The sequence below is a fragment of the Gorilla gorilla genome, chromosome 1 (genome assembly GCF_029281585.2).
Source record: "Gorilla gorilla gorilla isolate KB3781 chromosome 1, NHGRI_mGorGor1-v2.1_pri, whole genome shotgun sequence".
Classification (NCBI taxonomy): Eukaryota; Metazoa; Chordata; class Mammalia; order Primates; family Hominidae; genus Gorilla; species Gorilla gorilla.
The window spans coordinates 116,006,834-116,034,512 of record NC_073224.2 but is presented as its reverse complement, the minus strand read 5'-3'; the positions used below and the strand labels follow the sequence as shown (position 1 = coordinate 116,034,512).

Genomic DNA, 27,679 nt, shown 5'->3' with positions numbered 1-27,679 from the left:
TAAAAGAACAAAGCTGGAGGCATCATACTATCTTATTTCATATTATACTACAAAGCAATAGTAATTAAAACAGCATGATACAAGCATAAGCACAAACTCATTGACCAAGGGAACAGAATAAAGAACCCAGAAATAAACCCACACATGTATGGTCAATTGATTTTTGACAAGGGTGCCACATGTACACACTGCGAAAAGGACGGTCTTTTCACTAAACGGTGATGGGAAAACTGAATATCCATCTGCAGAAGAATGAATTTGGACCCTTCTCTCACTTAATATATAAAGATTAACTCAAAATGGACTAAAGACTTAAGCCTGGAAACTATAAAACTACTAGAAGAAAACAGGGGAAAACTACACAAATCATGCTCTGAGCAATAACTTTTTAGATTTAACCCCCAAAGTGCAGGCAATTAAAGCAAAAATAGACAAATGGGATTACATCAAAATAAAAAGCTTCTGCACAACAAAGAAAACAATTAACAGAGTGAAGAGACAACCTATGGACTGGGAGAAAATATCTGCAAGCCATATGTCTGATAAGGGGTTAGTATACAAAATACATAAGGACCTCAAACAATTCTACAGAAAGAAAACAAATAACCTGATTTTTAAATGGGCAAGGAACCTGAATAGACATTTCTCAAAGGAAGGCATACACATGACCAACAGATATATCAAATAATGTTTAACATACTAGCCATTAAGGAATTGCAAACTAAGACACAATGAGATATCACCTCATACCTGTCAGAATGACTACTATCAAAGGGGCAAAAGATAAATAACATTGGTGTGGATGCTGAGAAAAGGAAACCCTATTACATTGTTGGTGGAAATATAAATTAGCACAACCCTATGGAAAATAGTGTGGAGGTTCCTAAAAAAACTGAAAATGGAATTGCCATATGATCCAGCAATCCCACTTCTTAGTATTTACCCAAAAGATCTGAAATCAGTAAAATGTCAAAGAGATATCTGTACACCTATGTTCACTGCAGTATTACTTACAATAGCCAAGTTATGGTATCAATCTATATGTGTAGCAACAGAAAAATGGATAAAGAAAATATGGCATACATGTACAACAGAATACTATTCAGCCTTAAGGAAGGAAATTCTTTCATTTGTGACAACTTGAATGTAACTGGAGAGCACTATGCTAGCAAAATGAGTTGGACACAGAAAGACAAATACTGCATGTTCTCACTTATATGTGGAATCTAAAACAGTGAACTTAACAGAAGCAGAGGGTAGAATGATGGTTACCAGAGGCTGGATGGGTGGGAGGAATGGAGAGATAATGGTCAAAGGGTACAAAGCTTCAGTTAGACAAGGAGGAATAAGGTTTTTTTTTATTTGCAACATACTGTACAGCATGATGAATATAATAAATAATGTACTGCACATTTCAAAATCACTGAGAGTAAATTTCAAATGTTTTCACCACAAAAAAAAAATGTGAGGTGATAGATATGTTAATTAGCTTGATTTAATTATTCCACTTTGTATGCCACAAATATATACAACCATAATTTGTCAATTTACAATTTAAAAAATTAAACAAAAAAATTCTAATAATTTATGTAAGGAGAATGATCTAAATTCAAGAAATGAGATTGAATTTTCTTTCACAAAAAACACTAAATCTTTTAAAAAAATTTTTTTATATTTTTAATTTTATTGTTATTTTAAAGGGGTGGGGTCTCACTGTTACCCAGGCTAGTCTCGAACTTCTGGGCTCAAATGATCCCCCCCGTCGTGGCCTCCCAAAGTGCTGGGATCACAGGTGTGAGCCACTGTGTCCAGCCAACACTAAATCTGGTACTTTACCTTACAGTAAAAATGAGTAAGATAAAATTCCCTGCCAGCACCAATTCACAGTCAAATTTTCTTGTTGAGAAATTGTAAGAGAGTCCAAATGTATTACAGTGTTGATATCTTACCTTTTCTTTTGCTTATGATCATATCCATGGTTTGCAGCAGTTGCCGTTCCAGGGCTAGAATATCTGTGTCAGTCACATTCCTACAAAAAGCACAAACTGCTAGCAAAATGTTTTGGGGTCCCACTCTTGGGCATGATACAGGGTATCTGGAGATAAACATAGACTTCAACTGTTACCTACTACTTTTTTCTAGAAAATAGTAAAATGACCATAATAAACTAAAATGCCTTTGCTCTCATTTCTTATAGCTAATCCTCTGGGATCTCAGGGAAATGGAATTCACCCAGCTCTCTTACAGTTTTTCTTAGCTTTGATCCAGTTACATTTATAGATATATATATATTTAAATATTTTTATTTTATTTTTTATTATACTTTAAGTTCTGGGATACATGTGTAGAACATGCAGGTTTGTTACATAGGTATACACGTGCCATGATGGTTTGCTGCACCCATCAACCCGTCATTTATTTATGAAAGAGTCTCGCTCTGTCGCCGAGGCTGGAGTGCAGTGGCATGATCTCAGCTCAGTGACATTTAGGATGTATGTTTAAGCACACTTTTAACTTGGCATTGTCTTCTACTGTTCTGTTAATATCTAGGAGGAGCTGAACTGCTGAAGTTGGAGTTGGTTTATACTGCTGGTCACTAGAAATGTGCCTTTAAAAAAGTGGGAGGGGAGTGTCAGATTGAAATTTGCCATTTAAAAAATAAATGAATGTAGGACAAATAATAAAGGCAAGCCGTACAAGTGATAATACTTATTTAGAAAGATTTCCAGGTCAATGCCCACAGGGACAGAGGAAGAGAAGAATAAAAAGACAGTGTCATAGATCTAATATATAATCTTAAAGATGGTGGCATAATATGACATATGTATTCAAGAAGTAATGGGGCAAAAAAGAAAGGATGCAAAGCGCTCTGTTACCTGAGGAAGTAAGACATGTAAGTGTATGGGCAGTTGACAGCACCAAATCCAGAAAGAAGAGCCATGAGAGTCACTCCAATCACACCAACCCGGCTGATGAGCTGTTCTATGGATAAGATCCCTAAAAACATCAAGGCACATTAATGCCAGGTAATATAGACAAAATGGCTCTCATCTGCACTGCAAAAGGAAACATTATTTAAAACATTAACCATTACACATAACTAACTCATACAAACCAACTTTTAATTATTAATGTGTAGATGATTTATAATAAATATACTAAAAGTTTACTGATTTTCCTCCTGTCCCATATGCTTCAGAGTGATCTCTTTTATTGGGTGATAGCAGTAAAATAATAACAATAATAATTATAAATAACAATCATTGTTTACTCTTGGTAGCATGAATGCTAACAAAGCAAAGTACTTTTAGTAAAAGCATCAGCCAAAAAAAAAAAAAAACTAAGAAAAGTAAATCTGCTGGAAAAGTATAAATAGCAGGAACTACTTTGTGCTAATTATCTTTGATATATATGTATTTCCCCTAAGGTGATACTCTTTTGCTTTTGTCTTATTCTTTTTTGCATCCAATAAACACAGAATTCATCTAATAAAAGAACTAAACTTATAGATGAATGAGTAATTCAAAGGCAAACACATCAGTTTCGGATTACAAATTGTATCCTAATTATCAATTGTTTCATATCACATGAGAATGCTGAAAATCAACTTAGCAGTTAAAATAAATACTGCTGGTTGAAGTATTTGGGATAAATGAGAGAAAGCAATGCTGAAGAATAACTCAGTAAGTTTGGCATTGCAGAAAAAGAATGGTTTTAATTGGTTTTCACTTTCTATTTCTAGGATAGAATTCACTACAGCCATCCATTCCTATGGTCAAATGCCAGAGCTATAATTCAGGAATTCTGTCAGCTTCAAAACTGAAAATTCCAATATTCCTTTTCTGACTACTGGCCTCCATTCCTAGTCTTTCTATTTCCACTACACTCGTTTTAGAGGTCAGTGCAACCTCTGGTCTTCTGATTCTCCATTCTTCACCTAGCTTGGACTCCAGGCTTGCTGGCTTCAAATTCTATCACCAGGAGCCTCAATCTCCTACTATCTTCCTTCTGAAGCGCTAATCCTACAAATTCCCAACTCTGGATCAGTCTAACACTCTGCCTTCCCTGTGCCCATGTTTCGCTGCCTCAAATTGCCAGAATGCATACTGATTTTGGAGCCATTACAAATGTATGGTCTCCAGTCCTAAGAGAGCTCTCACACTATTGACTAATCCTTATCTTGCCCTTGGTCAGCCATCTCTCTCCATTGTCTTCGGCAGTTACTCTTTATTTTTCCTACCTTTGTCCTTCTCCTTTGCCAATGTCCTTATTATAAAAGACATAGCTATTAGCCATAAACTACCTTCACTCTACTACAAACTACCTTCACTCTACACTATGGTCATGAATTTTCTCCTGGTTGCAAAATTCAACATTTTCCAATCTTTGTTTTATGGGCTGTTTTATAACATTGAATATATATCTGCAATCATCCTCCCAACTTGTCTCCCTTAGAACAAAGTAGCATCCAAAGCTGACTTCTCCATTTGTGCTTCTGATCTTCTCTGGGCCCTGGGAACTGTCTCATCCTTATATGTGAGTTCTGGGATATTGCTAGTGATAATCTTGGTGCTATTTGTTTTTGGTTTTCTGCCAGGGGGGTAAGCAAAGCCAGCTTGCCCCTATGCCACCATCTTGGAACTAGAAGTCACCATACTTTTGATTGTATTCAATCCCTTCCACCTCTTTCAGAGTCTTGTTCCATCATCTGTCTCCTCTCTCTTGTATATTCAATATTTCCTTCTTTGCTAGTTCTTTCTCTTTAGTTTCAATTCTCTTTTCTAAGAGAAATTCTGTTCTTGGCTTCAAGTTTACCTCTAGTTACCAACCCCCATCTATTTCCTCCTTAATAGCCAGGCTTCTTAAAAGAAGTTTATAGTTATTGGCACCTTTTCTTCACCTCCAGTTCATTCCTTAACTGACTGCAATCCAGCTTTCTTCCCATTCTTCTCTATTGAATGAAATTACTTTCACTAATAATTGTAATGGCAATATAATAGGTAATATTCGCCAAGCACCTGCTATGACTAGGCACTGTTCTAAGCATTTCACATGTTCTAATTCATTTAACCCTCATAACAATCCTATGAGGTAGATATTATTGAAAACCTAATTTTACAGATGAAGAAATGGAGGCACAGAGAGGTTAAGTAACTTAGTTAAGGCCACACAGATAAAAGGGGCAGAGTCAGGATTCAAGTGCAGTCTAGCTCCAGAGTCTGGGCTTTAACCACTATGACACTAAGGTAATAAGTTTTCCCCTGGTTGCAAAATTCAACATTTTCCAATCCTTGTTTCATTGGCTCTTTTATGACATTGAATCATTTTTGTTTAAAATTATTTTATCTTCTTGGCTTCCACAACACCATTTCCCTAGGTTTTCCCTTTTACTTCTCTAATTGCTTTTTCTTGGTCACTTCTTGCTCTGTCTGGACCAGAGTTCTCACTTTCATTTCAGTATACACATTTTTTGCTTAGGTGATCTCACCAATTTCCCCAGCTTCACCTAATGGCATTTAGTTGATGATTTCTAGTTGTTTAGATTCCTGGAGTCATCTCTATGAGGACTGATACATGTACACCTTTTCCCTAAGCTCCTGATTTGTACATCCAATTGCTTATTTAACATCACCTGGATATGCATAAGTAACTCAAATTCAGCATATACCAAACTAAAATTATCTTTCCCCTCAACTTGTTCCTTCTTCTGCATTACCTGTCTTAGAAAATGACATAATCACCCTAACAATAAAATCTATACACTATATGATTACTTTCCATTCTATCTCTTGCCTTTCCTTGAATACACCAAGGTCTTTCTGCCTCAGGGCTTTACATGATGTCTCTTGTGCCTTCTTGCTGGGTCTTCCTTTGGTCTTGTCCTTTAAATCTCAGCTTAAATATCCCTGTCTCAGAAAGGGTGGATCTAACTGTTTGCACTACATTATCGGCATTTTTCTCTATCACAGCAACCTGTTCACTCCTTGATGACAACGATCACAATTGGCAATTATTTATTTATATATTTACCTCTTTATTGTCTAGTTCCACCCACAAGACTATAAATTTCAGGGGGGCAGAAACTAAGTTTGTTTCATTTGTGGTTTATTTCCAGTGCTTAATTTATATAAAGTAGATGCTCAATAAATATTTGTGTAATGCTAAATGAACGAATAAATCCTCACCTAAATTCTGTTATTCTACTTGCCGTATACCTCTTGAATTTGCAACCCCTTTACAAGAAGACATCATTTCTTATTGATCTTTGTTTTCCTTACTGCTTGGCACATATGAGGTGTTTAACAAATGTTTGTTGACTATAATATCACTCAGTAACATAAAAAATCCAAGAGATTAATGTGGGTTATTAAATTTGAAAAACTGAAAAAATTCCCCTTCTACCTTTATTCCTTTTAACATGGTGTCTTTGTCCTTTTATTACATATCTTTTTCTGGTTTAAAGTACTTTGTAGATACTATTCACTTAATCTCAGCATTTCTATGAAGTAGGAGTCAGTCATCATTATCCCCATTTAGCAGTTAATACATGGAAAGTCAGATGAATAAGGAGACTAGCAGAAGATCATCTCACCTTTGCCACCTGCTCACACAGATTCCTTACAGTCTTTTGTAATCTCTCTTACTCTTTCCCACTAAGGACATTCCAAGGTTGGTTCAGACACCGCACAAGAAGGACTTTTACATATTTTTTTTTTTTTCATTTTACATAAGGATTGGTCTTATCTTTTTTTTTTTTTTTTTGAGAGTCTCGCTCTGTCGCCCAGGCTGGAGGGGAGTGGCACGATCTCAGCTCACTGCAACCTCAGCCTCCTGGGTTTGAGCAATTCTTGTGTCTCCGGCCTCCGGGGAGTAGCTGGGATTACAGGCATGCGCCACCATGCCTGGCTAATTTTTCTATTTTTAGTACAGACGGGGTTTTGCCATGTTGGCCAGGCTGGTCTCTAACTCCTGGCCTCAAGTGATATCCCTGCCTTGGCCTCCCAAAGTGCTGGGATTATAGGGGTGAGCCAACCTGCCCAGCCCATTTTTTTGTGGTCACCACAGCAATAAACAACCATACTGGTTGTTGGGACAGTCCTGGGAAAGCTCTAAGAAGGCAGTGTAAGGCTGGTTGCTTCTCAGCTACTACCTAAACTTTTCTTCCTCCTTACTTATCTTAGAGGGTTAAATAAATTAAGATACCTGAACATTCAGGCATAAAACTGTAATGCCTATTGGAGTACAATGGAAAGAATAAAACAAACTATCTCCCTAGCTTTCTCCCTCAGTGTCCTTTTCAGGGTAATCCCATAGAATTTAGAAAAAGGGGTGGATGAAAGGACAATAGATACAATGGCCTTCATCTTCCCTCTGGTGTGGCCTGGCTGCACTGATCATGTGAGCTGAATGCACACAGGAGAAAGCTGGAGAAAGGTGTCAGAGTCGGGTCTTTGTAGTGCATGTGAGACTGTATTTGCCCTGTCAGCAGCCCTGGGGGCCTTTTCTAACTCTTCTCTCTGACTTCTACCATCACAGATAAATGTGTCTGTCTGTGGGTTTCTTTGAAATAGGTTTATATGAGAACTACACTACCAGGACTCTTTAGTGCAAGTCGTTCCCTTCGTTGACCATTGACATAGGCATGCTGATCACATTAGCATTTCCTAAATTCCTATCCAGAGTGTTAAAGTAGTAAACTCATCTACCACTTTGGAAAGACTCAATTTTCTTCCATTCACTGATTCAAAGAACATGTATTAAACACTTGTTATGTGTCAGTTTCCACACTAGGCACTAGGGATACAAAGACAAATAACATGCAGTTTTCTGACCTCAGGGAGCCCGTAGGTTGATGAGGAAGTTAGAAAAGGAAACATGAAATTTTAAGTTTTATAGATGATATAGATACCTTGAGACGGTAGCAATTAATATCTCCTAATGATGGCCAGGAAAATCTTCCTAAAGGAATTGACAACAGTTGAATCTAGAAAGGATAAATAGGCATTTTCTAGGTAGACAGGGTTGGTGAAGGATTGTCGAGGCTGATAGAACAGCTCTAGAAACTTGAGGCTGGGTGTGGTGGCTCATACTTGTAATCCCAGCACTTTGGGAAGCTGAGGTGGGTCGATCCCCTGAGCTCAGGAGTTCGAGACCATCCTGAGCAACGTGGAGAAACCCCATCTCTATGAAAAAATACCAAAATTAGCCGGGTATGGTGGCATGCGCCCATAGTCCCCATTACTCAGGAGGCTGAGGTAGGAGGATCACTTGAGCCTGGGAGTCGGAGGTTGCAGTGAGACAAGATCATGCCACTGCACTCCAGCCTGGGTGAGAGTGAGACCTGTCTCAAAAAGAAAAAAAAAAAAAGAAACTTGAAATAATTTCACAGGACTGGAGAATGCAACATGTATAGAGAGCAGCAGCCAGGTCATGAAAGGTCTCATACGCCACCTAAGAGTTTGAATGTTTTTGGTAGGCTGGTGTTATGTTAAGTTTTCCGGCCTTTAACGTTATTTGAAATTTTGAAAGTTATTCTTATTTTAAAAATACACAACTATTTATGGTATTGCATATGCTTTTCAAAACTGCGTATCTTCTCTGATCTTACTGCAGGAGAGTCTCGTAACCTCTCTCTCCCGAAATTCCTGCTATAGGCAATCAGTATACATGGAAGGGTGTGTGGGAGGTATGGCAGATTCTATAATAGACACTGGCTCATTCAACATTAATTCCAATATCCTTTTCCAGCATTTGTTTTGGTACTACAGAGTTTAGAAAGCCAAAAGCGCCTTAGACTTCCTTGAGGCTAAGGTTTTAAATATTACCTAGGTTTCACCAAAAAACCAGGCCCATGTGAGGCCTCAGATGCAGAAATGAACAGTGTAGGGGTGGTGATAGCACTTAGGAGCTCAAACAGCTGGGACTGAGGTCCCTGATATCATAGACCCTGAGTGGCAGGTGATAACTTCAGTGAAGTTTTCTAGTTTAGTATTGTGGCATAGTTGGGTATTTCTCTTCACTATATAGCAGTTAAGCTTTGCATCCCTACTTTCCTAGAAAGTCTATAAATTGCCTGATACTGTATAATTAATCACTTTCTGCTTTAAATTAGTTACAGTAGATTCTGTTTTCTGCAATAAGAAGCCTAATAATAGGTACGGCAGGATGGTGAATAAAGAGGTGTATATATATATATTTTTAAAAAGGTTCCAGCATGAAACCTGTAGTATATTTATTACAGATGGGCTCTCTAATCTTTTTAGATAGATTCTCTAATCTTTTTAGATAGATTCATGCATACTTCTGAAATAGTTCTGGAAGGACTTGTTAGCTGAGGTACTTTTGTTCATTGTTTTTAGCTTAAAAATTAGGGCTCTGCCAAATTTCTTGTTTTAAAATAAACTTTTTTTGTTAGAGGGGAGACACCGATTCTTGGAAAGCTTTTCTTTATCTACTAATTGTGGGTGTTTTATGTCACCTTTCCTCAAATACATATGCTTCCCTAATGTATCTTTATCATCACTTAAGCAGTGGCCGTTTACCTTTTGGGTCACAGACCCAAATCTGCTACCCAAATCTGATAAAAGTTTATTGATACCTTACCTCCAAATACACATACAAATATATTCCTGTAGTTCCATATACAATATGAGTTAGACACTGTTCTCTTTCCTTATACCCTTTAAGTATATTCAGTAAATGAAGGTCAAAAATTCCTACTCTAGAATGATAGAAGTGAGGTCCAAAACCAGCATTAGTTATCTCTTAGAATGAAGAAGAAAATGTGGTTCAAAATCAGACATTTTTCAGAGAAATAGCTTGCTATCCTCCTCAATCAGAAAAATTTTTTTCCAAATCCCAAGAACCTGTGAATTAATAAATTATTTCCCCAAATACATTTTTTCCCCAAGAAATTTAATTAATTGTTTTTGAAATCAGAAAATTAAACAATTCTTCTCCCCCCACTTCCTCTGCCCTCCTATATATACTCACCATGTTTTGGGCTGAGAATGGGAAAGGGATCTCCTAGTTTCCAGAAGAAATACATAAAGGTCAGCCATAAGAGACAGGAAAAAAGCAGTCGTTGTTTATGCACTGAGACAGAGGAGACAAAACTGTTACGAAAAACAGATATAGGTTAAAGAGCTTGCTCTATTTAAAAATATAAGATAATGCTAACTAATATTTGGCTGCTAATTCACTTGGCAAATGACTGATGAACAGCATAATTTTTAGTGAAAGCATCCTTACCATCGTAAGAGAAATTTAGCTGAATTTAAGGTGTGGGATGAACTAAAGGAGACATTATTAATAGGTAGAAAAATAAAGCTGTGGCAGAACAAATAACCTAATCATTCATTCAATATTTATTTTGTGCCAATTCATTCAATATTTATTTTATATTTATTTTTAAGTTGTTGTGTGTGAGGTATCCTCAAATAGCGGTAGCTACTGAAAGTTAATGTAGAAATGAAGCTATCCACAATTTAAGTCCCCTCAAATACTCATCTCAATCTATACGCTGACTGAGAGGGTAAAATACTTACGTAGTCGGATATTGCTCACAATAAAATAGCCAATGTAAAAAGGCACCATGAAAACCAGGATCAGCAGAATTACACACAGGTTCATTTTCCAGTGAAAATAACGGGAGCTGAAATAAATGCCAAAGACTGTCACTGGGAGGAAGAGAGGGCAGCAACTTTCTTTCTCTTTAGTCTTCCAAAGGGTCCTTTTGCTCTTTGGACTCAATATTGAATATATCCTATCTAATCAGCCTACTAGGCTCTTAAAATCTACTCATTTGTAGAGATTAAAAAATACAAATTTTTGAAAGGTATATATGACCATCTTACCATCTTAAGAATTTCATATATTAAAATAAGAATGTTTATGTTTTTGATATATTCATAGGCAACAGATACCATTAACATGTATCAACATATGCCATTGCTGGTAGAATGACTATTGTTTTACCCACCCCTAGGAATCTCATTCCAATGTAAGAATTAAAGGAAAATAAATGTTAACAGTAATATATGTTATACTCAAAAATATTTCTTTTGTACTCTTGATATAAACACCTGATTTGCATGAATTACTTTTATTAGTTTATAAGATGTACTTTATTTATTAAAACTTTTTGTTAGCACTTTTTATAACAGTTTTAATGAGATATAATTTACCCATTTAAAGTGTACAATTCAATGGTTTTTGTATACTCAAGAGTTGTGCAACCATCACCTAAATCAATTTTAGAACATTTTCATTACGCCATAAAGAAACCCTGTACCCATTAGCAGTCACTCCCTGTTTCTCCCCAATCTCCTCAGCTCTAGGAAACCGTCAATATACTTTCTGTTTCTAGGAAACCACCAATATGTAATCTTTTGTGACTGGCTTCTTTTACTTACCATAATGTTTGCAAGGTTCATCCATGTTGTAGTATCTATCAATAATTCCTTTTATGGTTGAACAATATTCATCCCATTATATGGATATATTATATTTTGTTTCTGCATTCATTAATTGAGGACATTTGGGTTGTTTTTAGCTATTATAAATAGAGATGCTATGAATGTGTGTGTATACATTTTGGTGTGGACGTATGTTTTCATTTCTCTTTAGGTAGAAATGGAGTGGAATTGTTGGGTCATATGATAAATCTATATTTAATCTTTTAGGCACTCCCACTGTTTCCCAATGTGGCTGCATCATTTTACATTTTCCTCAGGAGTGTATGAGAGTTCCAGTTTCTCCTCAGCCTCGCCAACACTTGTTATTTTCTGTTTTTTTTTTTTTTGGTTATAGCCATTTTAGTTGGTGTGAAGTGGTATCTCATTGTGGTTTTGATTTGCATTTCCTTGATGGCTAATGGTATTGGGCATCCATTCATATGTGCTTACTGGCCATTTGTATATCATCTTTGGAGAAATGCCTATTCAGATCCTTTATTCATTTTTTAATTGTATTATATTATTAAACTACAAGAATTCTTTATATATTCTAGATACGAGTCCCAGTCCATTATCAGATAGGTAATTTATAAAAATTTTCTCTTGTTTTTGGAATGTTGGTTCACTTTCTTGATGGTGTCCTTTGTATTTACTGATTTTAAACTTACTTAAGCCTTGTTTCAAAAAAGGCCTAAGTGGTTAAATGGCTTACAAAGATAAATAAAATACAGGATGATGAAATGAACTATAAGGAAATATGAACAACAATGGTAACAGGTAAAATATTGGGCCAAGCCTGATGGCTATTATAAAATACAATTCTAGAAAGTTGCTATGGGTAGGTCATAAATTTAGCTTTAAGTTTTCTAATGGTCAATGTGAAATAAAAAATTTGATCAGTTAGATAAAATCATCATGTCTGTAAGAAAATAAAAATTAATTCCTCAAAGGAAGCATAATTATCATTTATTGTTACTGAATTATTAACAAGATTACAATGAAATTTCTTCAAAGATTTCATAAAGAAAATGCAAAGGCAATTAACAGTGTCATCAACAACATCCTTTCAAGAGAAATATGTTTCAGAGGGCTGTTTCTTATTGTTCCTTCCTTAGTACAGATGGCAGGCATCATGAAACAAAGAGCCATTCAGTAAAAGCTACCCTACAGGGAGTGAATACCATTTAGACTAGATACATTGACAGCTTTTTGCTCCTCTAGGCTAACCTACTTTAGAACATTTAGAGAAAGAAACAAGCTGCACATCCTCCAGGCAATACTACATAGTATTTCAGCTAAGCTTCTGAAAGATTTTGGGAAGCAGTGGGTTTGAAATAACAAGTGCAACTTTAATTGGCAGTATGGACTGCCTATTAAAAGTGAACCACATGTTTTAACTAGTCTTTTGAGCTGAGAGTAAAGTGACATTCTCTTGAAAAAACTAAGGATCCCAACAAGATTACATATTTGAATAGGAAGTCATATGATCTCTGCTCAAAGGTGAGTCAAAGGAATATTCTGGCCAAGATTCTCTTTTCAAAACGATTCTGAGTCCAGTCAATGGACAGTTATACATCATCAAGGTTCATATTTGTGTTCCATAATTGGGTGAAACATTAGCATGAAAAAACAGGTATAACTGAAGATACGTCTCAGACTGAACAAACCCAATCCTCTATATAGCACACAAAGAAAAACCAGATTTTAGCAATGCTACTTCTTATCCTCTTTAACTAATTAAGAAATTTAAGAAACATACACCATAGTATGACAGATGTTTCTTACTATAAGGGTTATTAACTATAAGTTAAAAGTTGGGGGACATCATCTACCAAAAACAGTAACTATAGCTTTAGAATATCTGAATCCTCTGTATCAATATTTAGATGAGTAGCTGGCAAACTATGGCCTCACAGCCACCTGCTTTTACAAATTGAGTTTATTGGAGCATGGCCATGCTCGTTTGTTTATATATTGCCTATGACTGCTTTCGCTCTACAACAGCAGAGCTGAGTACTTGTGATAGAAATCTTCTGGTCCACAGAAACCTAAAATATTTACTATCTGGCCCTTTACAGAAGAAAGTCTGCCAACCCCTGCTTAAATAGCAGTGAAAGATGCAGGTTGTGATAATAAAATTTAATAACCATTATGTAAAATAATATCTGTCTATTCTCTATAGTCACAGGATCTATATCTAGCTCATCCAAGAAAAGGTTTGGATTATTTTTTATTTATTTATTTTTTTGAGATGGAGTCTTGCTCTGTCGCCCAGGCTGGAGTGCAGTGGCACAATCTCGGCTCACTGCAAGCTCTGCCTCCTGGGTTCAGGCCATTCTCCTGCCTCAGCCCCCCAAGTAGCTGGGACTACAGGCGCCCACCACCATGGCCAGCTAATTTTTTGTATTTTTAGTAGAGACGGGGTTTCACCATGTTAGCCAGGATGGTCTTGATCTCCTGACCTTGTGATCCACCCGCCTCAGCCTCCCAAAGTGCTGGGATTACAGGCGTGAGCCACCGCACCCGGCCAAGGTTTGGATTATTAAAGTTTAAAAGCAGGAGAATCAGAAAACACTTCTATTTTACCATAATACATGTTATTCATTGTTCTATCAAGAGACCATTATTATCAACTCTGATTCTCTCTCTCTCACTCTTTTTTTTAAGAGATGGGGTCTCATTGTCTTGTCCAGTGATCACAGCTCACTGCATATCCTCAAACTCCTGGGCTCAAGGGATCCTCCTGCTTCAGCCTCCAGGGTAGCTGGGACTACAGACGTGTACTACCACACTCTGCTAATTTTTTTTATTTTTTTGTAGAGACAGGGTCTCAGTTTGTTGCCCAGGCTGGTCTTGAACCCCTGCACTTAAGTGATCCTCCTGCCTCAGCCTCCCAAAGTGCTAGGATTATAGGCGTGAGCCACTGTGTCTGGCCCCTCTCTCTTTTTTTAACCTTTCAATGTTTTGTGATTAACCATCTGTATAGTAAGTTTTTCTTTTTAATTTAAATTTCATTTTCAACTCTGATTATCAAAGGATTTGAGAGTATAGTCTCTCTACAAGTCTCAAGTGCCAGGGGTCTATAATGAACTTACCTTGGCACTGAATCCTAACTTTAGAGTGAAAGACTGCTTTACTCCTAAAAGGTTTTTCCAGGTGGTGATAAAAAAGCACAACAAAGTCTGCATAGCATAGTTGATGAACCCTACATATAAATGCTGGCCTAAAAACATACTCAAGCTTGCAGATTAACAAGCAAGAAATATTTTGGATAGACTATCTAATAAACTAACAAGTCTATTATTTGGAGGGGAGTAAAGAGTTATTTTTAAAAAGTGTTTTAAGAAACACTTTAAATTCAACCAAACTTGACCATGACTGTAAAATCAATAAAAATAACTAAGTTAAGTAAGAACTGGAGTTTCGGTCTTCAGAGAGATCATTAAAGTAGCTCTGAGGAATTCTAATCTTTTCAGGTAGAGATTTTCAATCAGCAGAACAATGTGAAGGGCTGTTACTGGGATTCAGTCAGCGAGCAGTCCTGGAAAAATAAAGCTTCTAGGAGTGAAGCCTAGACTGCGGCTTCACAGCCTCACTCCAATGAGTTCTTCAGAGTTAACGGTCAGATCTTTTGTTTCCTGGTATCTCATAATCTTTATCAAACCAGCTATTAGGTGGCTGTGACCCATATCTGTTGTGATCATTGCAGTTACTGAAACTGAACTATTAACACAGTGTTTTTTTTTTTTTTCAGTTATGAGATCCAATAGCTTTTCCACTGTAAAGAATGTAGCACAGAACTCTTCAAGAGGAGTTTTCAGTACTCTTACTCACCTGCTATTCAATACTCCTAAGATTTCAAAGATGATGAGCTCAAACATGGTGCAAGAAAATGCAAATGTCACGGAGAAGATCACCTGTACAACATACTGACATATCTGTTAAAACCCAAATAGAGACTAGAAGTTATTTCCTTGTTTAAAAACTGAACTGATAACCTCCTTCTGGTTACAAGTCAGAAAACTTATTTTGAGGAAATTCTCAAGTCATTGGAAGTAGGGCCACAACAGCAACTTGCCTGGAGCTAAAGAAAAAGATCAATATAGGTGGCACTTCTGAATCTTGAGTCACTATTACCAGCATCCTCCTGTGGATGAAGAATTTTGAGGACAAGAAGATGAAGTGACAGGGTCATAGGTAGCACTTAGAATTCCTGATGCATACTGACAAAAAACTGACAGATTCGTATATAATGGTTAATGTTTAAAGGGGTTCTTCAACACTCTGCAGATCCTGGATCAGTTCTGGAACCTTCCTTGGGAGGTCTTAAAGTATTGGGCAGAAGAAAATCTCCAGAATCCCAGGCTCTTTCAGACAATAAACTCCCTGGGAAAGTTTAATGGAGAATATCCTAGAAATGACCCAAATGTAGACTATAACCACTGATCTTATTACTAATTAGGAGAACTAACTAGGAAATGTCGAGTCTAGGGTGGTGATCTTCTGAATCCAAAGCTTAAGATAAAAACAACAGCAGCCTTGTGTTGCGGGAAGTCAGGGACCCCGAATGGAGGGACTGGCTGAAGCCGCGGCAGAAGAACATAAATTGTTTCATGGACATTTATTAGTTCCCAAAATTAATACTTTTATAATTTCTTATGCCTGTCTTTACTGCAATCTCTGAACATAAATTGTGAAGATTTCATGGACATTTATTAGTTCCCCAAATTAATACTTTTTAAATTTCTTATGCCTGTCTTACTTTAATCTCTTAATCCCGTCATCTTTGTAAACTGAGGATGTATGTCACCTCAGTACCCTGTGATGATTGCGTTAACTGTACAAATTGTTTGCAAAACATGTGTGTTTGAACAATATGAAATTAGTGCACCCTGAAAAAGAACAGAATAACAGCAGTTTTCAGGGAACACGGAAAGATAACCATAAGGTCTGACTGCTTGCAGGGTTGGGCAGAATAGAGTCATATTCTTCTTCTTGCAGAAAGTGAGTAGGAGAAATACTGCTGAATTCTTTTTCCAGCAAGGAATAACCCTGGGGAAGGAATGCATTCTGGGAGGGAGGTCTATGAATGGCCGCTCTGGGAGTGTCTGTCTTATGCGGTTGAGATAGGACTGAAATACACCCTGGTCTCCTACAGTGCCCTCAGACTTACTAGGATTGGGAAATTCCAGCCTGGTAAATTCTAGTCAGACTGGTTGTCTGCTCTCGAACCCTATTTCCTGTTAAAATGTTTAAAAAGACAATGTGTGCACAGTGGGACACAGACCCTCATCAGTAATTCTAATTTTTGCCTCTGCTTTGTGATTTTACTGCCCTTTACAGCATGTGATCTCTGTGACCCACTCCCTATTCGTACACTCCCTCCCCTTTTGAAATCCCTAATAAAAACTTGCTGGTTTTGTGGCTCGGAGTCACCATCACGGTTCTACCAATATGTGATGGCACTCCTGGAGGCCGAGCTGTAAAATTTCTCTCTTTGTACTCTTTCTCTTTATTTCTCAGACTGGCCGACACTTAAGGAAAGCAGAAAGAACCTATGTTGAAATATTGGGGACTGGTTCCCCTGATAGCCTTGGGATTTTGGTATTAACTTATAATATAAGGTTTGCAATTCAGGGCCAGATAGACAAATGAAAGGGAACATTTGTGAGACATTATGAATTAAATTCTCTCCTACAGAATAACTATTTGCTATTGGTACATATCCTGATATGACTAAGACATAATCCTTGCTCCTAACTTCTGGGCTATATTTGATTTGCCTTTTTTCCCCCCTTTTAAATCAATTAAGTCTACTTATATTCTCCAATCTAATAGTTATATAGTACTTATTTGGTAAAAGCTTCCTATCTTGGAAATGAACATAATGTTTCTTTAATGGAGACATTTTTCTTGTCAATCTAAATTCATATAATGTAAGTATGACAAAATGATTTCTTCTCACCTCATAGTCTAAACAATTGGCGCATGAAGAAAAGCCACCCAAATCCAAAAAATAGTATCTGGAGGAGAAAGAAGATAGAATGTCAATACATATTTTCTTTTGAGAAATGTTTTATAGAAACTCTTTTATGATAAAAAGGTCGGCTAACTAGACGGTTAACTTATTTCAGGGATTAAAGACAAGATCCACTCTTATAAGACCTACTTATTAAAGCTCATGACATTGGAAATAAATTTTTAAATGCCCTTGGATTTTTGAAGTTATCCATGTTACAGAGTATGCTTTAAGACAAAAATGGAAGTACATAATCTTATGATAATCATTATATGAGCCAGAGAAGTTTGCAAATAGAAAAGGAGTCAGTGGCCAGGCGCGGTGCCTCACACTTGTAATCCCAGCACTTTGGGAGGACAAGGTGGGCAGATCACCTGAAGCCAGGAGTTCAAGACCAGTCTGGCCAACATGGCAGAGCCCCGTCTCTACTGAAAATACAAAAATTAGCTGGGTGTGGGCACCTGTATTCCCAGCTACTCCAAAGGCTGAGGCATGAGAATCGCTTGAATCTGGGAGGCAGAGGTTGCAGAGAGCCAATATCATGCCACTGCATTCCAGCCTGGGTGATAGAGTGAGACTAGGTCTCGAAAAAAAAAGAAAAGGTGTCAGAGTGAGACTTGCTTCTTATGGATGATCCCTGATTGCAAGTATTTAAAAATAATACCAGCCTGGCCAACATGGTGAAAATCCATCTCTACAAAAAACACACACACATAAAAATTAGCTGGGGGTGGTGGGGTGTGCCTGTAGTCCCAGCCACCTGGGAGGCTGAGGTGGGAAGATCACCTGAGCCTAGGAAGTTGAGGCTGCAGTGAGCCATGATTGCACCACTGCGCTCCAGCCTGGGCAACAGAGTGAGACCCTGTCTCAAAAAATAAATAAAAATAAATTAATTTAAAAAATAAAAACTTCAGGGGAGAGGAGTTGAGACCAAAATTAGAGGAGTAGTAGAAAGCCTAATATTTTTTATATCTGTTTCCTTCAGAGAGTTTTCTTAGCTTCTCCACCATCCTGCCTAATCTACATAAAAGTGGTTTTCATCTCAGTGTAAAGCCGAGAGGTTGCAGGATCCCTCTTTCGTCAGTTTTGTTTCAAACTGGCAGAGACCGTAGCCACATGACAGCTGACAAAGCTGGTCTGTAGTAAACAGAACTTTCTATACATACACATTGACACAACTACTCTTTTCTTCTTAAACTGGCTAGGACCTTTATGAATAAAATGATTTTATGTCTTTCTAGGGACTACTTTACTGAGCAAGTGTAAACTCAGTAGTTTAGCACAGACTACTTTAGCTTCTTATCATGCCCCTGCTGCCTAGCAAACTCATGTGTTCAGCCCCCTGGAACTTCTTTGGTTCTTTAGATCCATATTCTTTCACGTCGAGACCTGTGTAGATGTCCTCTGAAAGGAACTTCTCTCTAGCCCTCTCCCAGTTATGCTGTTTACTCCCCCTGGAAGGCCCTCTTTGCCCTCCCAAATGCAGATAAATTGCTCTTTTTATATAATCCTGTTTTACATTGTACTTCCCTCATCAAAGTGCTTACCATACAGTTTTGTAATGTGTGATTCAAATATTTTTTGACATTAGATTATAAGCTCTATGAGGACAAAAACCATGTTTGTCTTGTAATCTTTGTATCCTTGGCATCCAGCACAAAGCCTGGTACGTAGCAGGCTCTCCATAAGTGCTTGCTGAATGGCTAAGTGGTCTACATAAAAGATGGTTTATTCTTCAGCATTCAATCTTAAATTTTCTGTAATAACTCCTATGTGCTATGCTAAGTGCTGAGGATACAAAGATGAATAGGATGGTTACTACCCTCTAGGAGCTCACAATATAGTGAAGACAGTACATAAATAATTATAACATAATATGGATGTGCAATGATAGAAATACATACATGATATTGTAAAACAATATGAAAGAGGGAGACCAAACCAATCTGTAGGGGGTTAGGACAGATTTTCTGGAGAAGATAATGCCCGAGCCGAAGGAAGTTTTAATTTGGGGTTAAAACCTGATATTGTATGCACATTTTGGGGTTATGTGCATTTTTCTAGAGTGGTTTCAAGGTATTCATCACACAGTCAAAGGTTTCCACCACCCCTAACATAAAAACCATCCTCTCAAAGGATGAATAAGAATCAAGTAGGGAGGCTGGACATGGTGGCTCACGTCTGTAATCCCAGCACTTTGGGTAGATCGCTTGAGCCCAGGAGTTCGAGACCAGCTTGGGCAACGTGGTGAAACCCCATCTCTACAAAAAATACAAAAATTAGCTAGGTATGGTGGTGCATGCCTGTAGTTCCAGCTTATGGGGAGGCTGAAGTGGAAGGGCCACTTGAGCCTGGCAGGTAGACGTTATAGTGAGCTGTGAGCATGTCACTGCATTCCAGTGACAGAGTGAAACCCTGTCTCAAAACAAAACAAACAAACAAAAAACGAATCAGGTAGGGTAAAAACAGGTGGTAGGGGTAGGAGGACAGGGCTTTCCAGATAGCAAAGGGCATGAGTAAAGGCACAGAGTGAATAGCATGGTATATGCTGGGAACTACACATGGTTTGGTGCTGCTAGAAGATGAAATTCAAAAAAGGAAGAGGTTAAAAATGAGGCTAGACAGGAGGAGTGGATGTCCAATCACTGAGAGCTTTGAAGGCCACCCTAAGGAGCTTAGATTATAGTCTGTACATGGTGAGGGTTATTTAAGCAGGGAAATGGCATGGTCTGATTTGTTTTATATTATATAGAGCAGTATGGTGGCTGTGTGGAAGACACACTTGAAGGAAACAACAGTGTAGAAAGAGAAACATTATAGAAATGTGTTATGGGAATTCAGATGAAAGATGATAAAGCCCTGAATTAAGACATTTGGTGACAGAAGAGGAGAAAACAGATTTGAGAACTATTTAGAAGGTAAAATCAACAGGCAGAAGTCAAGGATGACTAGTTTGGAATACAGGATGAAGAGTGAAGCTACCCAATTTATATAAAGAATACTGGAGAAAGAAGAGGTTTAGGAAAGGGGGCAGAGGATGGGGAAAATGATGAGCTCATTTTTGAACACACTAAGGGCCTGAGGGACAGCCAGCAAGATGGGTCAAGATATCCAGCAAGTATCTGGAATAAAAGACAGATTGTGAAGGCAGGTCTAAGATATACCTATGAGCTGAAACCACCAAAGTACATGAGATCACCTGGGAATAGTATCTAGAGTAAGGAGAGCAATGTGCCAAGAAGAAAACACTAGAGGATAAGGAAAACAATTTTGAATGGTGAGGTAGAGGCAGGAACCAGAGTGTAGCAGGTCAGAATGAATGGGAGCTAAAGCAGTGGGGACAGTAAATGCAAATTACTCTAGGGAGAGCCAGGAATGAGAAAAAAAGAAAACATTAGATAATAGGCTAGAGAAGAATGTGGAATAAAGGGAAAGTTTATTGGCCAAGGGGAAAGAAAGCAGTCAAGTACGGAGAAAAAGATGAGAAGGATGGTGGAATACTAGAGGATGAACTGATAATACTATTATTAATATTATTAGGTAACTTTTATTGAGCATTTACTATACTCCAGGCTCTCTAAGTAGTACTTAGCATTATAATCTTATAAAAATAATTAAAAACTCAGTACAGTGGTTTGATTATCCTATTTTCACAGAGAAAGATGAGGTTTACAGAAGTTAATCAATTTATAGTAAGTGTCAGAATCAAGATTGAACTCAAGCTTGTTTGACTCCAAAATCTGTGCTTTTTTAAAAATATTATTTTTTCAGCTCTTATTGAGTCTGTCTGTTTAGAAAATCTGTGCTTTTAACCACTTCAAAGTACGCTACTCTAAGATCAAAGGTAGGTAGAATGGCTTTAAACCTGAGTAGGGGAACCCCGTTTTCTGAAATGGGAGGAAAGGAGGTAAGAATGGTTGTGAACACAGATAACCTTTTAGATTAAAATGCAGAAAGTATTCATAGTAGGAGATCATACCTTTTGGCTTCACTTTTGTTGAGTAAGTACGAGGCAAGGTTATCTGCTAAGAGTAAGAGAGGTGAGTTAGAAAAGGGAGCTTTGAGGAGAGTGACAAAGATTCAGAGAAACTTTGAGGGGAATGAAACAAGTAGCTGATTAAGGTCAAGAAAAGGAATAATTCAGTGAGCTGAGGGTTAAACTCCCGGCGTTGGCAAACTACACAGCTATGTGATTTTCTATAGTAGCCTTCAGGCCTCTGTATTAGTAGTAAACAAACTATAGCAGTGATCCAAGTGTGGACTTCTATATACATGAAGGTAAACGAACAAGAGGGTGTAAGAAAGTAAGTTGGATCCAAGCATCTAGATCAAGCAGAAAAGGAAAGGGTCAAACAGATTAGGAGAAAATGTCCAGGATATCCTTTGGCTATTATAAATATTTACCGGTGGAGACAGATGTAAATTCAGAGTTTAGACACCATATTTATATGACTTATGAAGCCACGACTGAAGACAGAGAAGTTGGGCAGTTAGGACTGAGGGTGGTATGTATAGTGGAAATGGATGATTAAAAAAAAATCACCAAGATTGCCATGAAATGGAACTTTAGATAAGGAAGAGAAAACAAGCAAAAATTTTAAGTTTATATGGTGGGGAGGGGAATGGAAGAAAAGCAAAACAGATATATACCTTTAATATTTCATTGTGGCCTCCTTTCACATTGACAAAGAAAGCTTAAAAAGACTTTCAGAACAAAATTATGTCCTTTGCAGCAACATAGATGCAGCTAGAGGCCATCATCCTAAGCAAATTAACGCAAGAACAGAAAACCAAATACCACATGTTCTCACTTCTAAGTGGGAGCTAAATATTGGGTACTCACCAACATAAAGATGGCAAAAACAGAAACTGGAGACTACTTGGGGGCAGGGGAGGGGAGAAGGGGGAAGGGTTGAAAAACTAATTATTGAGTACTACGCTCAGTACCTGGGTGACCAGATCATTTGTACCCCAAACCTCAGCTCCCACAATATACCCAGCACAAGGACCAAATCTAAAATAAAATAAAAGTTGAAAAAAAAAAAAGACTTAAACTACACACACACACACACAAGTAGCTGGAGAATTCATTTACATCCAAGTAAACACAAATTCTGGCAAGATTATAGAGGATCCAAAAGAAAGCAGAAGCAAAATGCAATTTCAAATAGCTTTGCAAATAAAATGGAAGGCGCATAGCTTCTTATTAAAAATAAGACTTAATACTTTCAGAATTGCACAGAGTCTTGACCTTAGGACTTAAGAGTGTACTCTGGAACTGATAAGTCTTATGATGGTATAGAGGGCTCAAAACATGAGTTAGTTAACAGTTGCTTTTAAAAAAGTGACTTCTGGGTTGAAAATTAGCTACTGTTAAAAAAAAAGATGGCCATCAGCAGGATAGTTATTAAAGAATTAACTATAAAAGACACCTTTCTTGGATCATTTATTCACCCTTTTAATCATTTAACAAATATTTATTAGTGCCTAATATGTGCCAGGTCCAAGGGATAGAATGGCAAATGAGAGCATGAATGCTACTCTCAAGGAGTTTATAATCTACGGAGGAGATAAACAAGTAATTACAAAACAATGTGGTAGTATTGTTACAGGGGAAGTAGGTGAAGGGTACTATGGCAGTAGGTATAGGGACATCTAGTCCAGTCTAGGGGAAGCTTCTTGGATGTTCAACTTGAGATCTGAAGGCTTAAAGAAAGGGAGGGATATGAGGAAAAGGCCCAGAAAGAGAAAACACACTGTGTGGAAATCTGGAGGCACCATAGCATGGCCAGGTTAGGGAACTAAAAGAAGTTCAGGAAGTCTAAAGAATAAATTGGAGCCACAGCTGAAGAGAGAAGAGCCAGGGTCCCATCAATAAGGGACCTGAAAAGCCATGTAAAGGAGTTTGAACTTCATCCTGTGCCGTGGTGAGCAAGATTCAATACGTGACCTCTGATTCCAGATTTCATTTCAAATAAACCTTTCAGTTAATACAAAACAGAAAAAATGAGTGGGGAGGGGCGCAGGGGGTAATGGTGGTGTTTCCAAGGTAACCACACCTCTCTAGAGAGGTGCTTTTTATTAAACAAATATTCACTACAACTCTACTATGTGCCTGCAACTGATCTAGATGCTGGTGAATACAGGAGAGAACAAGACAGACAGTATCTTAGACTTCATGGACAGATAACAAACACATGAATATACAAATGAACCATAGTAATAAATGCCAAGGAGAAAATAAAACATGGAAATGAGGAAGAAGGCAGCCGAAATGGAAAGCTACTTTGGTTGTGGGCAGGGTGTCAGGTAAAACCTTCCTAAAGCGACATTTTTATTACTACTGAAAGGATGATAAAGTAGCCACATAAATATCTGAACAGAGAACATTCCATGCAAAGGAATCTTTGGGTCTTTCTTCCACATTTGTAAAGAGCAGGTTTAACAATTAATTACTGCATGTGGATGCATGTGTGAAGTGAAAGTCTATGATAATAAGGCATACAAAATTAGAAAGCCACTTCCTTGGTTCAACGTATCAATTATATCCATGCTAAAAATCGTAGAGGCTGCAATGCAAAGCCAATTTTCTACTGACATTCTTATCTTTATTCTAAGTGAAAAGAAAAGCTAATTAAATATTGTTATTTTTCTTAAATTGGTACTAAGGCTAAAAATAACCCTGAGTTGTCACCAAGGGCACTGGGTAGTCTTAGAAAGGTTTTAAGCAGAAGAGTTACATGTCTAGGTTTTTTTACATTAATACATTTGAATACTATGCAGCCAATAAAAACGATACTTATGAAAACTATAGAAAAGGTGGTAAATTTTAAAAATGAAAAAACTATTGCATTAGAGTGGTAGGATTATGGATGGCTTTTCCTTCTTTCTTATTTTCTTAAATATTGTAAACAAGTTTTTGAAAAGAAAAGGACAATGCTCCGGTCTACGGAGACGAGTATTAGGATGAAGCAATACAAAAACTGAATCAAAGAACACAAATTTAGTTCACTTTAAGCCCCAAAAGGTAACTGTTTCTGTTATTTGCCGTTTGAGAGAAAGAACAAGTAAAAACAACCACACACACACAAAATCTTTATTGGAAAGATGAGGGGAAGAAGGTCAACAGGCAGTCTGAGCTTCACAAATATTGGCCAACAATTATTTATTGAATGCCTGCACTTGGAAGTGGGGATACAGCTATGAACAAGGCAGGATCTCAAAAAACAAAATCAGAAACACACACATAAATGATGCCAGTGCTATGATGAATGCTAGGAAGAAACAATAATTAACAATGGATTACATGGTAAAAGCAAGAGGCTAACTAGACGAAACTTTTATTGAGCAGAGACAGTGTCTTACACGTTTTTACGCTCAGAGCTTTATATAATGGCCTATAAATGTTTGTTGACTGTACAAACAAATGAAGGTGGCCAATGGAGAAGAAATGAGGGTCAGAAAAACATCCGGAAAAGGTGGGTAACTAAGCAGAGGATAAAGGACGAGGTGTCAGTGCAAAAACGAAACCTTATACTTTCAAGCATAGGTATTATCTTATACTGATACTTTGAAGCAGCAAATTTCTCCACACCCGGATTCAGGATTTGACATCTAACAGCAAAGCCTGCACTGACGTGTCCTCAGTATCCAGTATTGGCGCGTCGCACACCCCGCGCCCAGAACCACACAGGCTTCCGCAGTCCAGGATCAGTGGCGCAGCCCGGAAGCTTCAAGGAGCTCCTAGAACCGCCGCCTTAGCTGGCGGCGCCGGCTCTTAGCCTGGAGGTCGGCGGACCGCTTCCAAAAGTGGACCGAAATTCCGGGGATGGATGCCGGGTGGGGACGCGGACGGCCGCAGGCCAGCCTCCTGACAGCCGGGGCTGAGGGAACCGGCCGCAGCAAATCGCACACCCTCTCTGGGTGCCAGAGTGACTGGCGCAGGCCGCGTAAGAGAGGAACGAGACCCCGGACCAGCCCGCACCGCGGAGGACCGGAGAGGGGGATTCGGTAAAGGGAGGCGGACGGGTGTCGGGGCGGGAGGCGGTGACTCACCTGGGAGGTAATCATGATGCTGGAGTCGATCAGGAAACTCATGGCGAAGTGTAAGGAAGGCTCCTGCCTCCACTTCCCACTCCCCGAGGCCACAGCATGCTGGGGCCACAGGCCCCCTCACACGGTCTGCCTTCTCCCAGGTGCTGCAGCCGAGACTGCGGCTCTCCAGCCCGACGCCATCAAGCTGCGCCCCAGTCAGCCAATCAGCGGCTACATCCACAGCCCCGCCTCGGGCTCGGGGTGGGTGGGGCGGACGCTAGGCTCCCGCCACGGAGGCCCCAGGGGCGGGGCTTATTAGGGGCGGTGCTAAAAGCAGCAATGCAAGGTAGCGTTAACGTTTCTGAGGCTGAAGGAGGTAGGGCCTGAGAGCTAAGTGGTAATTCTGTTTTGTAATGATCATAAGATAATAATGGTAATTATAGTAAGTCGGGCATTGTGTCCTAAATGTCATAACTTTTACTTGACTCGGCAAATATGACTGTACAAAGTGAGGGAAGACTGGAAAGTCAGATGAGATATTAACAAATATAACTAACCAAATACATTTCTGTGACAACAATGAAAAGCACACTGTCTGTAGCAATTTAGTGATACTATTGTACTGCATATCAGTCAGGCCACAGGTGGAGTACTGCACTCCATGTACCACACTTTGAAGAGATTTTACAGGCGGGCCGGCTCACGCCTGTAATCCCTGCACCTGGGGAGACCAAGGCGGGTGGATCACCTGAGGTCGCAAGTTCAAAACCAGCCTGACAAGCATGGAGAAACCCTGTCTCTACTAAAAATACAAAATTAGCCGGGCGTGGTGGTGCATGCCTGTAATCCCAGCTACTAGGGAGGCTGAGGCAGGAGAATCGCTTGAACCCGGGAGGGGAGGTTGCGGTGAGCCGAGATCGCGCCATTGCACTCCAGCCTGGGCAACAAGAGCGAAACTCCATCTCAAAAAAAAAAAAAAAGAAAAGAAAAAAGAAGAGAGAGATTATACAGAGACATATTGGAGCTCGCTCAAATGTGAGCCACCAGATAAGGGCTGCTGGAAGGAGGCGAAGAAAGATGACTCAGAACATGACATCTGTCTTCATGTGAAAGAATGGGTAGAACTGATGTGGCGCTATGAATTATCTGTAGGGCAAAGGACTGGAAGTTAAATGAAGATAGATTTTAATTCAAAACAAGGATCAGTTCTTTAAGAGTCTGAAGAAGGGTTATTTTAGGAAGTAGCTGCCTCTGCCCCCTTCCCACCTGTTGCAGTGGATCAAATATACACTGAATCACTACCTCATTCATTCAACACTCATTTCATGAAGGCTTAATGCATTGCTGTGGGGCTTACTCTGCCGCCGACCTGGGGCCTAGCTAGGCTTTGTAGTCTATATAGTCTCATAGTCCTGCAAACTGGCTTCAGCCCAGGAAATCACCCTGTGTAGGAGTGGCTGCAGTCAAGACGCAGGAAGACAATCCTGAGGGGACCTGACATCCAGCATCTGAGTTCAGACTACTATAGTTTGAATAAGTGACCTGCAGATTCATTACACACAAGGGAACATGTCTTCCTTTTGTTGGATTGAACTCTGTGATACCAAGCAGTCAAAACTACCTGTCAGATGTCCAATCCCTGATCCAGAATTTCAAGGAGCTGTGGGAGGCAGCTGTACAATGGGAGTGTCATAAACCAGAGAACTTTGTGTCCAGGCTATATCTATTAGGTAAGCAGGTAGATTCCCACATAACAGCACCTAACTGACATTCAAGAGTGTGTAGAGTGCAGAGTGCTGAAAGAGACTATCAAGGCAAGCAGTTTACCTTGGTGGCTTACTGGGGTGCACAGTGGGGATCAGAATATCAGTAACGAGGAATAGCAGAGAAAGGTGTGCAATACCTGCTGGCCTAAGGCCTATGCAAAGCTTTGGGTGACACTATTCAGAATTCTCCTTACTGTACCACTTGTGTCCAGGTAAAGGACAGGCCTAGGTGATTCAAGCGACTGCTTTATCCCCTGATTTTGATTGAGGAACGTCTTTAGAAACCTTCGCACTGCATTTAGTATCCAATTGACTCTCCTTTCAAAGCAAGTCTCTACTGCTGGTGGTGGACTCTGACACTAAAATGGCTTGTCCTCCCATCTCTACCGCTGGTAATATTCTCC

The 27,679-nt window shown here is 38.8% G+C and overlaps 1 protein-coding gene across 4 annotated transcripts in view; it reads right to left on the bottom strand.

Moving 5' to 3' along the window:
* GPR89A (G protein-coupled receptor 89A) overlaps positions 1 to 25,711 on the bottom strand; it is a 46,029-nt gene extending 20,318 nt beyond the window's left edge. The window contains exons 1-8 of one of the 4 annotated variants that reach the window (XM_063697846.1): positions 25,531 to 25,711; positions 21,455 to 21,497; positions 17,422 to 17,479; positions 15,291 to 15,394; positions 10,548 to 10,654; positions 9,994 to 10,095; positions 2,877 to 2,997; positions 1,950 to 2,029 (exon numbers count right to left, since the gene is read on the bottom strand). In XM_063697846.1, the coding sequence (XP_063553916.1) occupies positions 1,950 to 2,029; positions 2,877 to 2,997; positions 9,994 to 10,095; positions 10,548 to 10,654; positions 15,291 to 15,337 (457 nt within the window). In that variant the 5' untranslated portion in view covers positions 15,338 to 15,394; positions 17,422 to 17,479; positions 21,455 to 21,497; positions 25,531 to 25,711. Of the gene's footprint in view, positions 1 to 1,949; positions 2,030 to 2,876; positions 2,998 to 9,993; positions 10,116 to 10,547; positions 10,655 to 15,290; positions 15,395 to 17,421; positions 17,480 to 21,454; positions 21,501 to 25,530 lie in introns of those variants that run through there. The other 3 variants (XM_063697834.1, XM_063697782.1, XM_063697820.1) reach the window with 3 other exon arrangements.
* Between the last annotated feature and the right edge of the window lie 1,968 nt (positions 25,712 to 27,679).